Source organism: Engystomops pustulosus, chromosome 3, assembly GCF_040894005.1.
Source record: "Engystomops pustulosus chromosome 3, aEngPut4.maternal, whole genome shotgun sequence".
Lineage (NCBI taxonomy): Eukaryota > Metazoa > Chordata > Amphibia > Anura > Leptodactylidae > Engystomops > Engystomops pustulosus.
In genome coordinates this window covers 15,576,118-15,594,717 of record NC_092413.1, presented here as the reverse complement: position 1 = coordinate 15,594,717, position 18,600 = coordinate 15,576,118, and the positions used below count along the sequence as shown (strand labels likewise).

The following is an 18,600-nucleotide window of genomic DNA, read 5'->3' as shown; positions in this document are numbered from 1 at the left end:
CTACATCTGGTATTTACGCCCAAAAAGTTTACACTCTATATAGCCAACATATTCATAGAACAACATTCACCCAAAGGAGGACAAACAAGTGTCTCTTTGACCCTTGTGAAACTAGGATACATGGTTATATCTGACAAATGAGGAGCACAAGGCGAAGAAGAAGTAAAAAGGTGGTTTGTCTACAATTATCCTAAAGTTGAGTCATTTTTGGACATCTACTGACCACCAAGTGGGTTCTTGATATTCCCCATAATACCTTTTAACCTGTCTATTTTTGTTGAACAGACTAAGAAGAATCTCTATCACATTCCATTTTTGTTTTCATCAAGGTCATTTTATCGAGAACGTAAAATTCCGAGACCTTACTTGAAGTTGTCTCGTTTTTGGCCAAGATTTTGTGTTCAAGAAGCAGAATAGGCAAGTAAATGGAAACTACTGGAGCCAGGCTTTACGTTATTAAATGGTCTGAACTCGCAAACTGTTACAGACAAAACGTTGGATTCTTGAGAGATCCATACACTTAAAAGTAAAGGATTTCTGAAGATAGGCATTTGGTCAATTTATCATCCTTGACCATTCAGTTTTCTTGTATTCCCCCCGGTCGTCTGCGAGGGATAGAAGAGAGGCGCAGTGTCTTATCGAATCGTATTGATCACGGAGTGTCAGTGATCTAATCAAGAGCAATCAATACTAATCCAAAATCAATCAAAACACTTTTTACACTATCATTTATCAAATCAGAATGCAACAGCCACTTCCAAGCATAAAATGAAGAAAAATGAGAAATGCGACAGAGAGGAACGGAGACAAAGAGTAAGTAAGGGAAAAGGGAATACAAACAGCCATATGAGTTAAGAAACTCTCAAAAATTTGTTAACCCCTCCAGATCTGCCCTCAACTATAATGAAGACATTAATCATCCTGTCTGCAGTGTAAATTATAAGTATATGCTAGTGAACCTAAACGTATCTCAGTACAATCACTATGTTAAGCCAAGTCTAAACGAATCAAACACAATGGAGATCATGCGGATTAAATTTTAGGAATTAAGTACTTGTATCGAGACTTTGCTGCATAGAGGAAGCGTGCCTGTAATGAGCGAAAAAAATCCCTGACAGCTTTCCTTTACAAAGAGATGTGGAGTCTAGATGAAGAGTTAAAGAGAGTTAAAGAGAGCAATGTTTTTGATTCAAAAAGTCTCTAGTCCGATTCTGCCATCTTAGGACCTCGAGTCACCTTGAGGACTATAGAGCTAATCTATTAATAAAGTTACCTTCCCATGCAGCAGACAGACTAGTCACACCATGACTGTGTCAAGGTTTAATTTCGGTGTACCTGCTCAATCTGCTGTAATTTACGGAGTCGCCGGTGCTGCATGTGGGATCAAATGGGCAATGGGCAACACTTAATGCAATCAGCTGAGCTGGTAAATCTGCACTGCAGCAAAAGTAGGCTTCAGAGGAAATACAAGCACACTAGCAGATGATGCACCAAGCGGTTACGTTGGCGAGACTGCAGTAGCCTACAAAGTTATAATTACACCATCTTTTTGTTGAGTTGAGCCTTGTCTAGATCTTTGGTCAGTTTGAAACAACCATAATATACGGCAAATTATATAGTTCATCCAAATTATACAGTCCATCTTTTTCAACAGAAGGTGAGGACCCAGTTTTGAGGAGCTGGTGGGTAGATAAATCCTAAAACTTTTCCCTCCCCGTAAGTATCTCCTACAGTTATTAACAATGTAACATATTTCATTGGATGGTGAGCTGTATCCTCAGTACATAAGCCCATTTTGGTATTGATATACTCAAAACTTCTTTTCCATTTTACCAACGCTATCGGAAACAGATGACCACACACCAAATGTCTAACCATTTCCGCAAAGCATACAAAATGTAACACAACTTTTTGGATTTTCTTTCAAATCCCTCCTAATAACTGAAGGCTGTCTGGCAAAACTCATACATTTTTAACGGAACGGCTATCTACTCTGGCCACCAAGAACCCACCAAATGATTTTGTTGAAGCTCCTCGCACATAAAAGAATCAAAAATATCCCAACAATTTACAGAAAATGGTCCCAGTTATACTTGTGTTTTAGTAATTTCTTTAATCTAATTATTTATCCATACAGTAAATTTTTTTCTCCATTTCTTGAGTAGATCAAACGTCGCGAAGACCCCCAACATCGGAAGCCGACGTGTTATTATTCTATTCTCAGTAGCTTGTGCTTGTTATTGTACATTGGGTAATCTACCCCACCATTCATAATTCTCCTTCACAAAAAGATAGAAGTCTTTAACTTCAAGAAAAGACCCAGCAGCGTCTGAAACGTTCACTTCTGGTAATGTAAAAGCATTGGCATTTAACTGCTTTCCCGATAAGACGGTGCCAGTAAAACTGATTATTCTTTTCTTATTCAAAGCATATCAGCCTTTCGAAAAGCTCTTTCAATCTTATCAGGTGTATGAACAGCGAATTTACTGAAAAACAGTTTGTTCGGCTCCTCTCTTTCTGCGCTGGGGCTATCAGATAAACCAAACTAACTAACTGTATTTATACACAATCATACTTAGAATGAAATCAGCAATGTAAACTGCTGATAGTGCCGGGCTACCGGCGGTATACCGGGCAACCTTAACGGGCGGCCTTAGGGGCCACAACACTTTATAATCTAACAGGGAAACCAGGCTGAAATAGGACATAAGTCATTAAAAGTCAAACTGGAATGTAGCAAGGGATTTTGTAATTAAAAAAAATACAAAAAATACTCAAAAATACAAAAACACTGTTATTATTAGATGTCAAGGTTAAAATTAAGTTTATGTGCCTATTGGTAGATCAGTAAGTTATGACCAAGTCGATGAAGGATTCTACTGCCTCAATGTAAGGAATAGGTATTGTTAATATGTAACAACTATAACAAAAATGTCATATTTTTCCGATTTGTTAGGTTTTTTTTTTTTTGCCCCCTCCGCCCCCACCACACTAAATATTAAGTGATGGAAGTTCTTTTCTGTGTCGTTCTATAAATCAGATTAGCTATAAGCTATAAAATTAATAAAATAAAGACAAATATGTTCCACTTATAAGACATTAAAAAATATGTGGGTAAAGTAAAAAAATTAATAAAAAAAAAAATTAAAATTGTACAATTCTTTTCTTCGCAAATCCAACGGCATCTAAAGAGAAAAAAAAAACATCTTCTTTCTCAATGCTTTTTTTTTCCCCCTTCACGTCGTAATCTCCAAGATTCCCTGTTATTGCCAGTTAGATTACAGAAAGTGACATGTTTTCACATTTTCTTCACAGCTACGCTCCCTGGAACAAAACTGCTAAATAACACTGATCTTTTCAGTTTCTGCACTGAGCTCTAGCATGACTTGTTAGCTGACATTATCTGTAATGCTCCCGATTCGTGGAATTAATGTACAGATAAATCTATGCATAATGTTATCTTTTTACTAAAAAAAAAAAAAAAAAAAAAACATGATTGATGCCCGATTAACTCCTAGCGGCCATATTTTTCTAAGGAAAGAAATCTGTAAAATACGGTAAAAAATAGAACATAAATATAATACAGTCAAATATATCGCTAGTAAATTCATTGATTGATCTCCACAAGCCCCTCCCCTGAAGATTTTGCATAATAAAACACTAAATCAATAAATCACATCTCTACAAAAATTTTCTTTAAAAAAAATATTTAAAAAATTCAACATCCACCAACAAGAAAATACCAAGTCCTACAGAACCTAATGAATGGCCTACATCACAGTATATTATTGTCATGGGCAGGTGAAAGGTCAGTAGGGCTGTACCATTTCTATATATATGATGGCAGTTGTAAATTTTGTTTTTGTCGTGTGCTAACCATTTTTCATAGGATGTTTGAATGTTCGGAGCAATGCCGGACCCTAACCAATCATTAACCCTAAAAATAATAATTGTCGTTATCAGGTTGGCCTGAATATCTATAGCTTTGTGCTATATTTTTTCAAGGGTATACAAATGATAAAAAAGGTCAATAATTTTTTATTTTATTTTCTATAAAGACACCCTTACCTGGCATGAAAATGTGAAACTTTTCTATCAGCAGCAGCAAAGGCTTCAGAGACAGAAAAGTTGTACATTTTTGAAAAGACAAGGACAGGATGTGGAATCTCCAACATCCTGTTTGTTCCCTGGGATCACATGACTTTGAGGGATCAGTTTAGGGGTAAGAGACATGAGGAAGAAGAACAATCCAACTCTTTGACAAAAAAAATGAAACGTAACAGTAAGTAGAACTTAGTTGTAATTTACTACTAATTAACATAAAATGAATCAAAAATATGCAAATTTCTTGCCGATCTTGTGAAAAATATTTCTTCTTGGGAAAAAAAGCAGTGAAAAATATTAGTCTAAAACAAATATAGGGTCTTTGGGGCTTACAACATTACAACACTTCTTTTATTTTGAGTCAAAGGGTGTAGTGAGTGCTGCAACTAGAACATAGAGTGTGATAATAATTTCAAAAATATTTTAAGATTTCAAAAATAATCCTATATCCTTTTTAAAAAATTTCCTGAATATGGTAGAAAATGCTCATATTTAGATCTACCCTTTTATCTCGAACTTCTTGAGCGGCTTGATATTTTTAGGTGTCATTTTTGCATTTTTTTTAAAATCTTCGAATAATTAACAAAATTAACCTAGCAGTTTAAAAAAAAAAAAAAAAATATTTTAAACATATCATAATCCGATCTAATATCTGCAATGGTGCCGCTAATGGATCTCTCCACTTAGACAAACAAACTAGGAATCTCAGGTAGAGCCCCAGCTCGGTGAATGAGAATTGGCAGTCACGTGCCCTATGCATGACCCCAAGACAAATGTTTTCAACGTGAGACTAATGAATTGGTTTTACAGTAAATGTTATGCATTGCACGCACCCCCTGGCACTGAAGGGGTTAATGCGTTTTCAGCTTCGAAATGCACGACTGCTTCGCTTTGACCTTCTGACAGCAAAGTTAATGCAGTGAATTTTTTCTAATTTGTTTGGGCTATGCCCTGCATTGTCTGCCACCACTCGGAATTTTTGGGTTGGGTATTTTTGATTTTTTTGTTTTCTTAATACCTGGTAGACTTCTTATAATTCCGGCCTAGAATAGATCCTTTAATGGAGCTGTGGCACCACTGCTGACCAACATATCAGCCTCTACATCTTGGTCAATTGTGGTTTCAGCATCTGTGACACGGGAGGGGGGGGGATATATGACAGATGAGACAGGTGTCATTTGGACTAATGTCATCTACTGATGGGCTACCTAATGTGACCGGGCACCACCTGGGTGTAATCCCTTTTTTGATCCTAATATAGTTTTTTTTTAATACAATTCCCACCTAAGCTGTTGACAAGTAACATTGGTCTGGGTAGCACAACTCACAAACCAAAAATTTCCAAAAATTTTTTTTTTAAGTATTTACTGTTTATACTATTTATAATATTTTGTAACAAAAAGGTCTTAAGGCCGGTGAAATATCCTTCTAATATTTTCTATAAGAATAATTTTTAGTTTTCATCTCCGGACTATAGATTTTGAGTTCAGGGTAACTGTGTGTCCATATCAATTAATTTTACATAATATTTTTTTTTTAGCATTTTTACTAAAAATCTAATTGTCATCAGTATCAGTTCCTTAATCGACTTCCTCTTTTAGACCATGAATATTAGAATAGAAAATGAATGATCGTTGTGGATTTTCCATAGGGATTATTTGTCTATTGTCGCTTATATTTTCGTAAAAAATGTTTTTCAATTTTTCTCCGCCTTACGATCGCAGCTAGCGCAATCGTCTCGGTTTTGAAAGTTAAACTTTATTAGGCTACTGACGACTACGGCGGCAAATCAAAATCACGATCCGGTTATGCATATGCAATAGGGATGGCGTACATTTCTAAAAAAAAATTTGCAAAAATTTACATGGGTAAAAGCGTAATCCTCAAGGTCTTTTTTTTTAGAATTTATTGGCACTTCGGAACCGTACGACATATTGCGAACCGTAAGATTTATTGCTTATACATTTTTAGCTGCTCCAGCCTAGCAACATGGTCGACGTCAGAACGCGAGGCATCATGGGCGTTGCGGGTTAGCCAGTTTTTCAATACTGTATCAGTATGCAAAGACCCTAAAACTTTTCTTTTTGACTGACAATTCGAGAAGGTTGGTGGGGGGGGGGTGGGGGGGAGTCCTGTCTAGTTTACATTTTCACACTTCATTACATGGGAAACACAAGTGCTGCTAACAGATGGGCACCTTCTTTTGAAGGGCTGACAGGGGAAAATATAACAGGCCTATTTAGTGTGCAGACAATTCTCTTATTCGTAATTGAACCGGTACCTTTTTACAATGTAGAAAAACAATCGCAAAAGCACATTGATAGATGCAGATATCAAAGTATTCGAGATAAAAGGATCGCTTCATCTTCGAGAAAAAAAAAAAAAACGAGGATGCCCGTTTTTTTTTTGTTTTTTTTATTTCATATTCATGTATTTATTTTGTTTATTACCTTTTTTTTTTTCCTTTATGAAAAAAAAAAAATTACAGAAACCTATATCTGGGGTTATTTTGGGCAATATTAACCACTTATATATAAATTGATTAATTTTAGCAAAATTTAGATTTTTTTTATTTTTCAAAATTTAAGATTTAATACATTTCTTCCTGAACAGACTATAAACAAGTCTTTAAAAAAAATTAAATTTTTTTTTATTTATTATATTATACTTTGCTTGATACATGTTTAGATTTATCTATACATTTCTCATGCTGCTTTCAGTGCTGGTAATGATCCCTATACTCGACTAAATATGCAGCCTGACCCCCCCAGTCAGTGACAAACAGCTGATGTTTTTGACCCATTGAGATGTGAGATGTCAAGTAAATTATAACACAGTGTTCAGGTTCCGCTGATAAATATGTGTATGTTTTTGTTTTTTCTACAAAACGAAGCACATTTTTGAATTTTGCAGCAAATCTGAATATTTTTGTATTTAGCCATTCAGAAAAAAAATACAAAAATATTCATATTTTCAGCAAAATTCAAAAATAGGACTGAAATGTAGTATATAGCCCACGAAACACAGAGAGAAATATAAAAAATACACCCCTAACCCTAATATCAAAGCAATTCAAGGTTTTATTTGATTTGGGAAATAGGATTCTCTATTTAATAAAAGCCCAATGTAGTAACTCAATGTTATCCTGTGATCCCATGTAACATACACCAAATTCTAGTCGTTTCGATAACGCTATTTGATTGTGGCAACAATATGACGGAAAAACAGAATTACCAATCATGATCAAATCGCAAGACATCGTAATGCAAATAAACGCTACTGTAGTCAAGCATGCAAAAAATAAAAAAAATTAAAAAATTTTTTTTTTATATGATGAGTACATGTTCCTGATGGAATAACATAGACATAAGATATATTCCTCCTGCATAATGTCTGCAATTTAAAGGTAAATAATTCCGTAAAAATCCTATCGGCCAGACTGTAATGTGTGTTTACGGTCTAATGAGCAATCTGTTTTACGGGAATAAAATATGATGCTCCACTTGTTTTAGACAGGTATAGACTGTGCTGGTAGATGACAATGAAGATGTAAGCATTATCATGTCTGCAGGACATTGACTGTGCATGGCAGCTATAGGGGATTTACCAAATACGTTGTACAAGGGGGTCGGAGAAAATTTGCGTAAATTTTTTTAAAAATAAATTAATTAAATTCTAATTCTTGCTTGGTTGAGTTTAGACAGAAAGATAAGAAACAGATGTTTGGGGCATAAAATGATCCAGGTAAATAGTTTTTCTATCTAAAGTTTTTTTGGTGGGGTCAAATAATCAAATTTTTGGGCCGGAAATGCAATATTTCAAACTTATCGGGCACAGTCATGTCGAGAGACTAACTTAGCACATTAGTGAGAGGATGATGGGTCGTGTCACTGAAAATAGGTGTTATAGTAAGTGGTGAAATCAAATAAAAGCAAAAAAAAAATTAAAATATATAAAACATGGCAAAATAGAATAGGCATCACAAAAAAGAGGAAAAAAAAACATACGGTCCTACCATGAAGGTAAGGTTTTATTTTCAGAAAAAGAGTTCGTCCTCACATTTACACCATGTCTGTGTACATAAACCATTTCCCTAAGATAAAGATAAAAGAATTTTATCAGTTGTCTGGGGGAAATGCCTAAAATATAAAAAAAATAATAATAATAAAAAATAATAATAATAATATATATAAATAAAAAAAACATTTACATAATTACTTAACATAAGCATTAAATAACATGTAAATATTCATGCATACAGAGATAATGGCACAGAAGGATATGAAGGGATAGAGAAGGAAATTCACACAGAACACATTCAGGGAATATAGTAGCAACTTTGTTGTATAGAATAGAATGTGCCCATAGCTATAATATAGTATAAAACATACATACGGAACACACGTATACACCGAACACCATTATATGTATATGACATACAGATGATATGCACATATTTAAGCTACTCTGTATATTCTATATAACATACATACAGAACATGTGTATACACTATGATATTGATATGACGTAGATTTGATATACATGTATGTGGACGACTCAGTATCTACTGTAAAACAACATATATACAGTACACACGTATACACCTAACACTATGATATATATACGGCGTACATATGATATACATGTATGTACAGGACTCAGTATGTACTATGACACATACACATAGAACACGCATATACACCTAACGCTATGATATGACATACATACATCTGATATACATATGTGTATATGACTAAGTATCTACTATGAAACATACAAACGTTTGCACCTTATGTTAAATGTACATACATCTGATATACATGTATGTACATGACTTAATATCATACATACATACCTAATGTTAAATGTATAATACACACATCTGATATACATGTATATACACGACTTATTATCATACATACATACCTAATGTTAAATATATACGACATACATCTGATATACATGTATGTACATGACTTAATATCATACATACATACCTAATGTTAAATGTATAATACATACATCTGATACACATGTATGTATGTACATGACTTAATATCATACATACATACCTAATGTTAAATGTATACAACAAACATGATATACATGTGTGTATATGACTTATTATAACATACATACAGTATACACGTACACACAGAACACTGTATATTATGTACTTCTAATATGCACGTATGTACACAACTCTGTATCTGCTATAAAACATACAGTACACACATATACACAGAACACTATATTTATATTACATACTTCTAATATACACGTATGTACACAACTCAGTTTTTACTATAAGACATATATTCAGTACACTTGTATCACTTAACACTAATATATATATATATATATATGAGACATACATCTAATATACATGTATGTACACTGCTCTGTGTATACTATAAAACATACATACACTACACATATACACACATGATAACATTTTACTATACCCCCTATAAGCCATGCGGAGCTAACACTGCTATGAGTTGTGTACACATCTGATCTGGACACTACAATATTACTGCTCTAAGGCGTATAAATAGTACATACATATGCATAAAACTTGACGAAATATATAGCGAACACTAGTATAAAACACTAATGCAGAACACACGCATACGACATGATTACATGTCAGGTAACAGGACACATATAATGTACACTCATAACACAGTTAGAAATACATGACACCAGTACAATACACACATATCATACAAAGACATACATAAAATACACAATATAGGACAACATAGCGTGTTAAATCACATACAGCACACTAATACACACATACGGCACACGCATAAGCACACAAGACATGGAATTGTCGCACCCTACGTACACACTTCTTAACTTTTGCTCGGCAACACACAAAAAATACTGCAAACACGTGCCAAAAAGAGCAGAAAAGTGCAGCTAGAGAATTGTAGACACATAATAGAGGTAAGAGGAGATGGATGGACGTGTATACACAACACAGGGTTATCACACACACACAGAGTCCAAGCCAAAGGCAGGGGGAAGAAGATGTAATGACTAGTGCTATGTGTCAGGCGGCTGGGACTAAGGGTGTCACTCCTGCTCTATCAAACACACACATAAAGCACCATGCAAGGTTAGAGAGGCGAAATATTTTACTGTCAGAGCATGTCCAGGACAGCAATTCATTTCTCTCTCATCTTACTCCAGGACAATGACAATTTAATACAAGGCTACAGGATGGAAACGGAACAAAAAGAGGGGCTGAATGTCCAGGACGGTGGAGGATAGCCTCACATTGTAGCTAAGGGGGACTACCTGGGGTAAGTACTGTAAAGAGAAGTAGAGAGAAGGAAGAGTAAAATCGAGAAAACACCATAGAAAGACAGATGGGTAGATGATAGATAGAGATAGATAGATATTAGATAGATAGCGGATAGATAGATAGATATGAGATAGATAGATAGATAGATAGATAGATACATAGATAGATAGATAGATAGATAGGAGATAGATAGATAGATAGATAGATAGATAGATACCGGTAGATAGTTTTTTAAAATTGTACATAAATATTCTCATCTACACCTCACACTACAAAGTAAAAAAAAATCTATAATAATCTAGTATCTAAAATATCGATACAATGTATCTCTTTATCTACTCATATTTAACAAATGTATTCTATCACATATCTATATCATGTCTATCTATCTATCTATCTATCTCATATCTATCTATCTCATATCTATCTATCTATCTATCTATCTATCTCCTATCTATCTATCTTTCCATCTCTCTATCTATCTATCTATCTATCTATCTATCTATCTATCTATCTATCTATCTATCTTTCCATCTCTCTATCTATCCATCCATCCATCCATCCATCTACCTTTTAAGTCAGACAGCAAAGTCATATATCCAAGACAATCAGGACAAGTAAATTCCCCCAAATACCACTGTGAAAACAATACCTTTAACCCCTTTGAATCCACAAACTCACATAGGTTGGACCGGACAAGTGTAAGCTGAAGTCTGCAACTATGTATCCACTTCCTAGGAAACAGATTTCCTTAAACACCCCCCCCCACCTCCTTTGCCCCCTCCTTCATGTCTGAACAGTGCTCAAAAAAAAAATTTACCTATGCTAGAGGGGGTGCTTTAATTTTTCACGAAATGTTCATCAGTATGGCACAGATCACCATAAAGTGTATTTACACCTCTACTTCAGGTAATAGGGATGTGTAGAGTGGATCAACCCGGTAGGAATCAGTTTGGGGGGAGAGCTAAAACTAAGTAGGTCCTCCGATGGGTAAAGTCCAACGTATGTAAATCGAACTGTCCACCCCCCCCAAAAACTTATAATATAAAAACTAAAAATTAGATTTAAAAATGTCAAATTTTTTGAAATGCAGAGTCCATAATAGGACTCCGATGTATGATCCAAAAACACTATCAAGAAATATCTCTGCCCCAAATCCTGCGCAAAAAAATATTCAAAAATAATCACTTAAAATGTAAAGCAGTAGCCACGACTGTAACTTAAAGAAACAAAAACATAATACACCTTGAAATTCGCAGTGAAAGGCAGAAAGACCAAGCATTCTGGGAAATTAATGGGAATTCACAAGGGCTTTGCTAATAACATGGGTTAATTACAGCTGCAACGCACTGGGCTCAGTAAATAAAAGAGCACAACCATAAACACATTAAAATGAGCATCCAGCTCTGGAAAATGCGGAAAAAAAAAAACCTGAGCTGTCAGAAACTACATAGAAATACGAGTGGGAAGACAAGATTATTTTTTAGCTTTTCTTTTTTTTTTTCCCCCAACAATCTAAATTGAACATGGGCAAAGGAGAAGAAGAGAACTTGACATTTTTGATGTTGAGGTCTCTATTGCAGCTTGGTGAACGGTAGAGTAGAGTCGGAGAGGTGTCAAAAACACTGGAGAGAATATTTTTTTGAATTATGAAAAAATTTTTTGCCTCTTCTACCGAAGACTAACGCCAACATATTCTCGAAAACTTGCCCATGGTGGAAGCTTTATTGACACGTCAAACCCCCCCCCCCCTTCTTCCTTCCTTCTCTCTGGGGATCAAACTTTAGGATAGAAGAGTGAAGTAAGGGAAAGGAAATCAGAATTCCGAGATCCCAGCTGGAAACCTGATCACTTAAAAGCAATCACTTAAGATTGTGTACTCATTTATTGTAGCACTAATGTCATCTTATCTTGGCGTCTTGACAGGCAGTAGCCCCGGTCTTATCAACGTTACACTTTAAGCTCCTCTCCTATATCTCTAGATAGAATTACCCCAAACTTTGTAGCGGCAAGATGAGGCCAATATTCCATAACGACCCCCTATTACATCCCGTTCTTTTGTCTTCCTCAACTCTTCCTATCATCCCCGACCCCTTGTGTTTTCCCTTCTTTTTGGACTCTTTTTTCATTTGCCTTTTCCGCTTTCCAGCAGCTGTGACAACTGTTAAAACAGTCAGTAAAATTAAGTCGGCTCGGTAATCCTTTAGTCAATGTAACATTTTAATCAGAGGTAGAAGGCGTTTTATGGAAAGAGCCCCACTGTTTCATTCCCACAGATGAGATTGACACATATGTCAGAACGGGCCGATACACTTATTGCATCTGTTACCTTCATAACAATTATTTCCCAAGAAGTACAATCGGCTAGGCTTAACTTTCTACATCCCCTCCATCGGGAGCACCCCCCCCCCCCCCCCATCACCCTAAACCCATGAAACATCCTAGATCTCAATTTTTTTCCAAAAATTTCTCTAATCCTTGCAAAGTCCTAGATACAAAATATCAAAAACAAAAACCACCAACACCAAAAATAGAAGACCAAAAACTTCAGCTATATTGACTACGTTCGAAGGGTCAACACCTCGAAAGGAAAGTAGTGACCCCAATATTCTCCTCATGCACTATAAGCCCCAGAACCACAGTCCCTACGTCTGACATCTGCACGCAGATCATTTCAATGCATCTTCCTTAAGAAGCTTATCTCAAGTAATCATTCAAATTAGCTATAAGAAGGTAAATGTAAGAAAGCTTCTTTAGCCGAGACAGAGCGTTCGCCACACTCGGGAAGGTTGTTTCGAGTGCATCGGTGACCATACACACATAGAGATTTTTTTTTTTATATCTAGGGATAAGTTGTTCTTTATAGGTTTTTATGCTGTTTTATGTTTTTAATATGTTATTACTATAAGGGAATAGCTGGTGGTTGATTTCTACTCTTCTCACATGTTCTTGGGTCTATGTCTTCCCCACATTTACAGATGCCTGCTCGCATTGTTAACGGTTTGAGCAGCTCCACATGACACAAAAGTATCAATGACAGATCCCTCCTAAGAAATATATGTCGGTCTTACTCCGCTCTGCACAACTACTTCCTTACAAGACCTTCCATAACTCTCCGACCAGCACAGATCTGATACATTTTACTTCCAAAACCAACCCCCCTTCATCTCTCCTTCCTCATGGCCCTTAACTAGCCCTGGTTACTCATTGACAAGCCCCTGCATTGTAGCTAGTTAATGCTTATCCATCTAGAATTCGACTTCAGGCTGTAACACAGAAGCTTCCTCTTCATAAATACTTCTCCAAACACGCTTTCTCATTTTCTGCTCATTATTCCCCCAAGCTGCGAGCCGGTGTCACTTCTGTCCTAAATGTGACAGCGGCTGCAAACACAACAAGCATTCTGGTGGTCTGAATGGCACGCAGGTTTGTGGAAGGAGGGGGGGGGGTTTCTAGGAAAATGTGCTGCACACGAGTGAAACAGCCACATTTTAACACTTAGCTAAGCTTTTGTGCCAAGTGCCTATTCTTAGTACCTGAATAGTGACACACAGCTGTCCCTCGGATTGTGACAGGACTCACGGTGGAAGGGGGAGACAATTCCACAGTCGTACAATTACAACAAAAAAAAAAATAGATACATTACAAAACAAAACAAAAACATTTACAAAAACAGCAGCAAGCTCGGCACAATAGAGACAAGACAGGCACACAGTGACCACTCATGCACAGAAGCCCCTACCTGCATCTCAGTCTATAGAAAGAGAAGAAGAAGAAGAAGCAAAAAGAGGTACCTACTCTTCCTCGTAGTGCAGGGAAAAAGACTCTGGAAGGCAAAGTTCTACCGAATCCATGTGCGCCCGGCAACCATAATTTGTGCACCCCAGCTATAAATCAAAGTTTCCTTGTCAGAGGACAGTGCAATTAACACAAATGTTCTCCTGGTGACAAGCCTATAGGCACAGCCAGTTGGGACCAAAAGCTCTCACACTCTCCTAATCAAGGACTTAAAGCCCCGATTGCAGCTTATTAATATGAAGTAGAGCTTTACATATGCAGTCCCTCTGGCCCACTTGGCTACTGGATTGGTGGGAGGATAGCCAATGGTAGGAGGGGAGGGCAGGAGCTCCACACATTGTGACAGCTAGGCAGGTACTGTGGGAGGGGGGATTGAGAACACACTGAAAACTGAGATGGAGAGGGAGATTTCTCCTGAGCTACAAATGTTTCCTTTGGGCTACAGTACAAAGAGGGAATAAAAAAAAAAAAAGCTTCCTCTGTTTGGGCACTAAACGTTTGTTATAACATTAAACACAACTCACCAGAGCCAAATGAAAGAATGATTTTCTGTAAGATTATTTTTAATTTTTAATTATTATAATTTTTTTTATTTTCAGTAGCCTGAATTTTTTTCCAATCTTTTTTTTTTTTTTTTACTTTTCCTCGCTACACGCCATTTACCTCCAAGACTGGCATTTCATTTTTATAATAAACGTATAGTTCTAATTTTTGAAATTTTTTTGCTCTTTTTTGGAATATTTCGAAGCTTTGGTAAATTTTAATTTTTTGAGAAAAAAAAAATATATATTGCCTTGGATGACAAGAATATTTGGGAATCTTTCAAATGCCGGAGCTGCTCGTCCTGCGAACAAAGTGTGGAAGGGAATTTGACGCAATGCCTTATCGGTTTTCCGAGTCGAAACTCTTGAGGGAGGAAGGATGTGAGACTTGGTGCCTTCCGGGAGGCTGCAGCCATGCCATGGAGAGAAAGGGTTAACTGGTCTTCAAGCCGCACATAGCATTCATATGTTTGCCTAAATAAGTACACGCCTTCGTGCACTTGTCAACCCCCATTTCTTTTTAAGTGAGCAGGCAAGTATGAACCAAATTTAACACGTCTAGCACACAAATTCAGATTATGTTAAAAGAATGAGCAACGCCGGGGCAGTCACATTGATCCATCGGATTCTTCGTTGTGACAGAGAGCAGATTACAGTCTAGTAAACTCACACTGCTCCAATTCCTAATAAGATGTATTGGGGAGGGTGAGCGTAAAAGTCCAAAAACACTCAAAAAAAAGGTCACAGAAAAAATGGCGTAGCCTCGTTCCTCCAGAATAAACTCCTAGAATAGAAACTTGATCGGAAATTTCAAAAATTCCACCGACACAATAGGCATTCTAAGCGGAATCCAAAAACGTAGCGTACAGGAAGAGACTGGGAAACGACTTAACCCCTACAATACCGTGTTTACGGAGAATCTTCACGGGTTCTCCAGCTACTTTTAACACCTCCTGCCCGGCATCTTAGAATAAATGTTGACTGGTTTCAAAAGGTATCGCTGTAAATTGTGACACGTCTCGGTGTCAGCCGAAGTCGCCCCTGCAGGTGGCCTCATTAGTCAAAAAAAATAAATAAATAAAGGGTCGATTAGTCTTCTTTTCTGGGTCCATATTTAAACTTTTTGGCATGTTTTTTTCCTTACGTTTTACCTGAGCGTTTCAGTTTTTATGGATTCATAACGTTGTCACCCAATGCACTGCACATTTCTGATACAACCCCCACAAACACAGCAGCATCAGTTGGAGAGATTTATTCGTGATATTCGGAATTTTTTAAATTTATTTTTACCAAGTGCTTGAGGACGTGGAACTAAGATTTTAACGTTGACACTCGCATATATCGATATCAGCTGCCGTCACCCACTCCACTGCAAATTCCTCCTGATACAATCCCCTGATACACAGCAATAGTGGAAAAAGGGCTGTGATTTCTTTTATTTTTGCCCCCCGCTCCTGAACTTTTTTGGGATCCTCAGCCCCAAGTTCTTGAGGATGGGGTTTAACGTTCCACTTTTTACACCTGCATATCATTGTCAACTGCTTTCACCTACTGCATTGCATATTTCCTCCCCTGAATTGTTGACAATGGATTTTTCAGTTCCGAAACCGACATTTCAACTTTTTGTTTTTCATCCTCTTCAAGTTCTCGAGAACTAGGACTTAACATTTCAACTATGACACATGGACATTGTTGTCATCTGCTGTCACTCACTGCATCACAATTTTCTCCTGATACAATCCCCCCCGAACACAGTTTCATTAGTCAAAAATAGAGTCGGAGGTAATTTTTTTTTTAATTCATGCCAACATTTATACTTTTTGGGATTTTTTTCCCCGTGAAGCAACTTTTGGAATAAGGAACTTACATTTCATTAACACATTATTATCTACTACTCACATCCATTGCATTACAGATTCCTCCCCGGAACACAGATTCATTGTATGAAATGATATTTGGCTTAAAATTTTTGAATTCCGGGCCTGTCGAATTTAGGATTTTTTTATTTTCAAATGCTTCAGTTAAGACAAACGCAAGACGTCCGCTGCTGTCATCCACTGCATTGCAAATTCCTCCCCTGAGTACGGCTTTATTACCAAAATTATGTCTAAATTTTTGGGATTCTGGGTCTACTTTTTAGGACTTTTTTTTAAGACTTATCATTTACTTTAGGACACAAACACACTGATGTCAGCTCCTGACACCAACCGCATTGCAAATTCCTTCTACCAGAGATGGCTTGATTACCTAAAATGATAGTGGACTGCACATTTTTGGATTCTGGATCCTCTTTAGAACTTATGTGATTCTTTTACCTCTGAGTGCTTGAGCATGGGTACTTTCAATTGGGACACATGCATGTCATTGTCAGCTGCTTTTACCCTCAGCACTGCAAATTCTTATCCCTGAAGAAGGCTTCATTACCCCCAAAAAATATCTGACTGCCAATTTTTGGATTACGCACCTGCTTTTGAACTTTTTTGAAATTTTGAAGATGAGAACTTATCCTTTCTTTCACTCTTTGTCAGCTGCCGTCACACAATTCTCCCCCGACTTCATCCACCAAAAAGATAATCGACTGCAAATTTTTGGATTCCGGCCTGCCTTGCGAACTTTTTGAAATTTTTTTTCTCCCCCCCCCCTCCCCCAACTCGGAAAGTGCTCAAGAATATGAACTTAACACTGCGAAACTGTGTCACTCTGCGGCGGTGTAGGAAGCAGGTAGTAAAAGCTTAATTACCAGTAGCATTACGCTGTCTATATTGTTAAATGTGAACCCTGCAATTAAGATGTAAATTTGGCTGTGAGCAGTGAATAAAAAGAGCTTTGGGACAAGGAGTAAAATGCGAGCATTCTGGAGACGCTATACAACAAAAAAGATTAGTCTCAAACCTTAACAGGGGAGACATTTAATCATTTTACAGCATTCAAATGCCTTTTTGAGCAGATTTTTTGATTGAAAGACGGAATTTAAAATACCATAAAAGAATAAGGCGAGCGCTCCCCGTCAGCATGTAAAAGAGGCTTCCGATTTTTTTATTTTTTTATTTTTTTCCAGTGCTGCTTGGTAATCTTTATCTCTGCAATATTGATGCCACTAATTATTTTCCCGGTGTACCAGTCCGTAGAATACTAAACGGACAGGGGCAAGGCGTCTCCGTTTACTATGTGACTGTCGGGGCATATGTGTTCTCTATAGGATATGTGATATGATAGGGGGTGTGGGGGGGATGGATGAAATAGGAGCACGCGCTGCAAAAATGACAAGACGCATGGACCGGCTGGGATTAAAGCTGCTAATTTTCTCTAGTCTGCAGGATAATGGTATCTGGCCATCTTTCCACGCAGGGTCCTTTTCATGTTTTCACATCTACCCCAAAAACATTGCCTGCTACGTCCCCCCGCTGTTACCCTATTAACCAAAGCAAAATTCCCTCCAACCAGCTTTCATCCAGTTAAATGACTGTCCCTACTGTGGTTCCTCGATGGACACTGTGAGACAAAGCCTTCACCCCCCCCCTCTTCTCCCTCCCCCTCCTCTTCCTCCTCCTCCCCTCCTGCAAAGTGAAGAGGTCCCCCATTATAGGATGTGAGACTACCCAAGAGTCAGTGTCACGTCCCCTGTGATCTACACCAATCCTTGAACTTGAAATGGGTCCTGGAATTAGCCTTATATCAATCACAGCGCTACATATGCTTCTAGAAGGAAGGAAGGGTAGGATTGTCTGGTGTCAGCGAGCGTCCGTGTGTCACTGGATAAAAGACTCGGTTTGGCGAAGAAATGCATATGCACGTGTGACAGTGTTGTGGTTTGCTCTGCAGAGGTGTGAAGTGACGTCA

General features: G+C 37.2%; 1 protein-coding gene across 6 annotated transcripts in view; it reads right to left on the bottom strand.

Annotated features, from left to right (window-relative positions):
* Positions 1-18,600, bottom strand: part of ESRRG (estrogen related receptor gamma) — a 620,288-nt gene that overhangs the window by 162,276 nt on the left and 439,412 nt on the right. For 2 of the 6 annotated variants that reach the window (XM_072140118.1, XM_072140116.1), the window contains exon 1: positions 14,219-14,457. The exons of 2 other annotated variants lie outside the window; for them this stretch is intronic. Coding sequence is in view for 2 of the 4 variants with exons in the window: in XM_072140116.1 (XP_071996217.1) it covers positions 14,219-14,274 (56 nt within the window). In the remaining 2 variants the exon portion in view is untranslated. Of the gene's footprint in view, positions 1-8,119; positions 8,198-14,218; positions 14,459-18,600 lie in introns of those variants that run through there. 2 more of the 6 variants (XM_072140115.1, XM_072140119.1) reach the window with 2 other exon arrangements.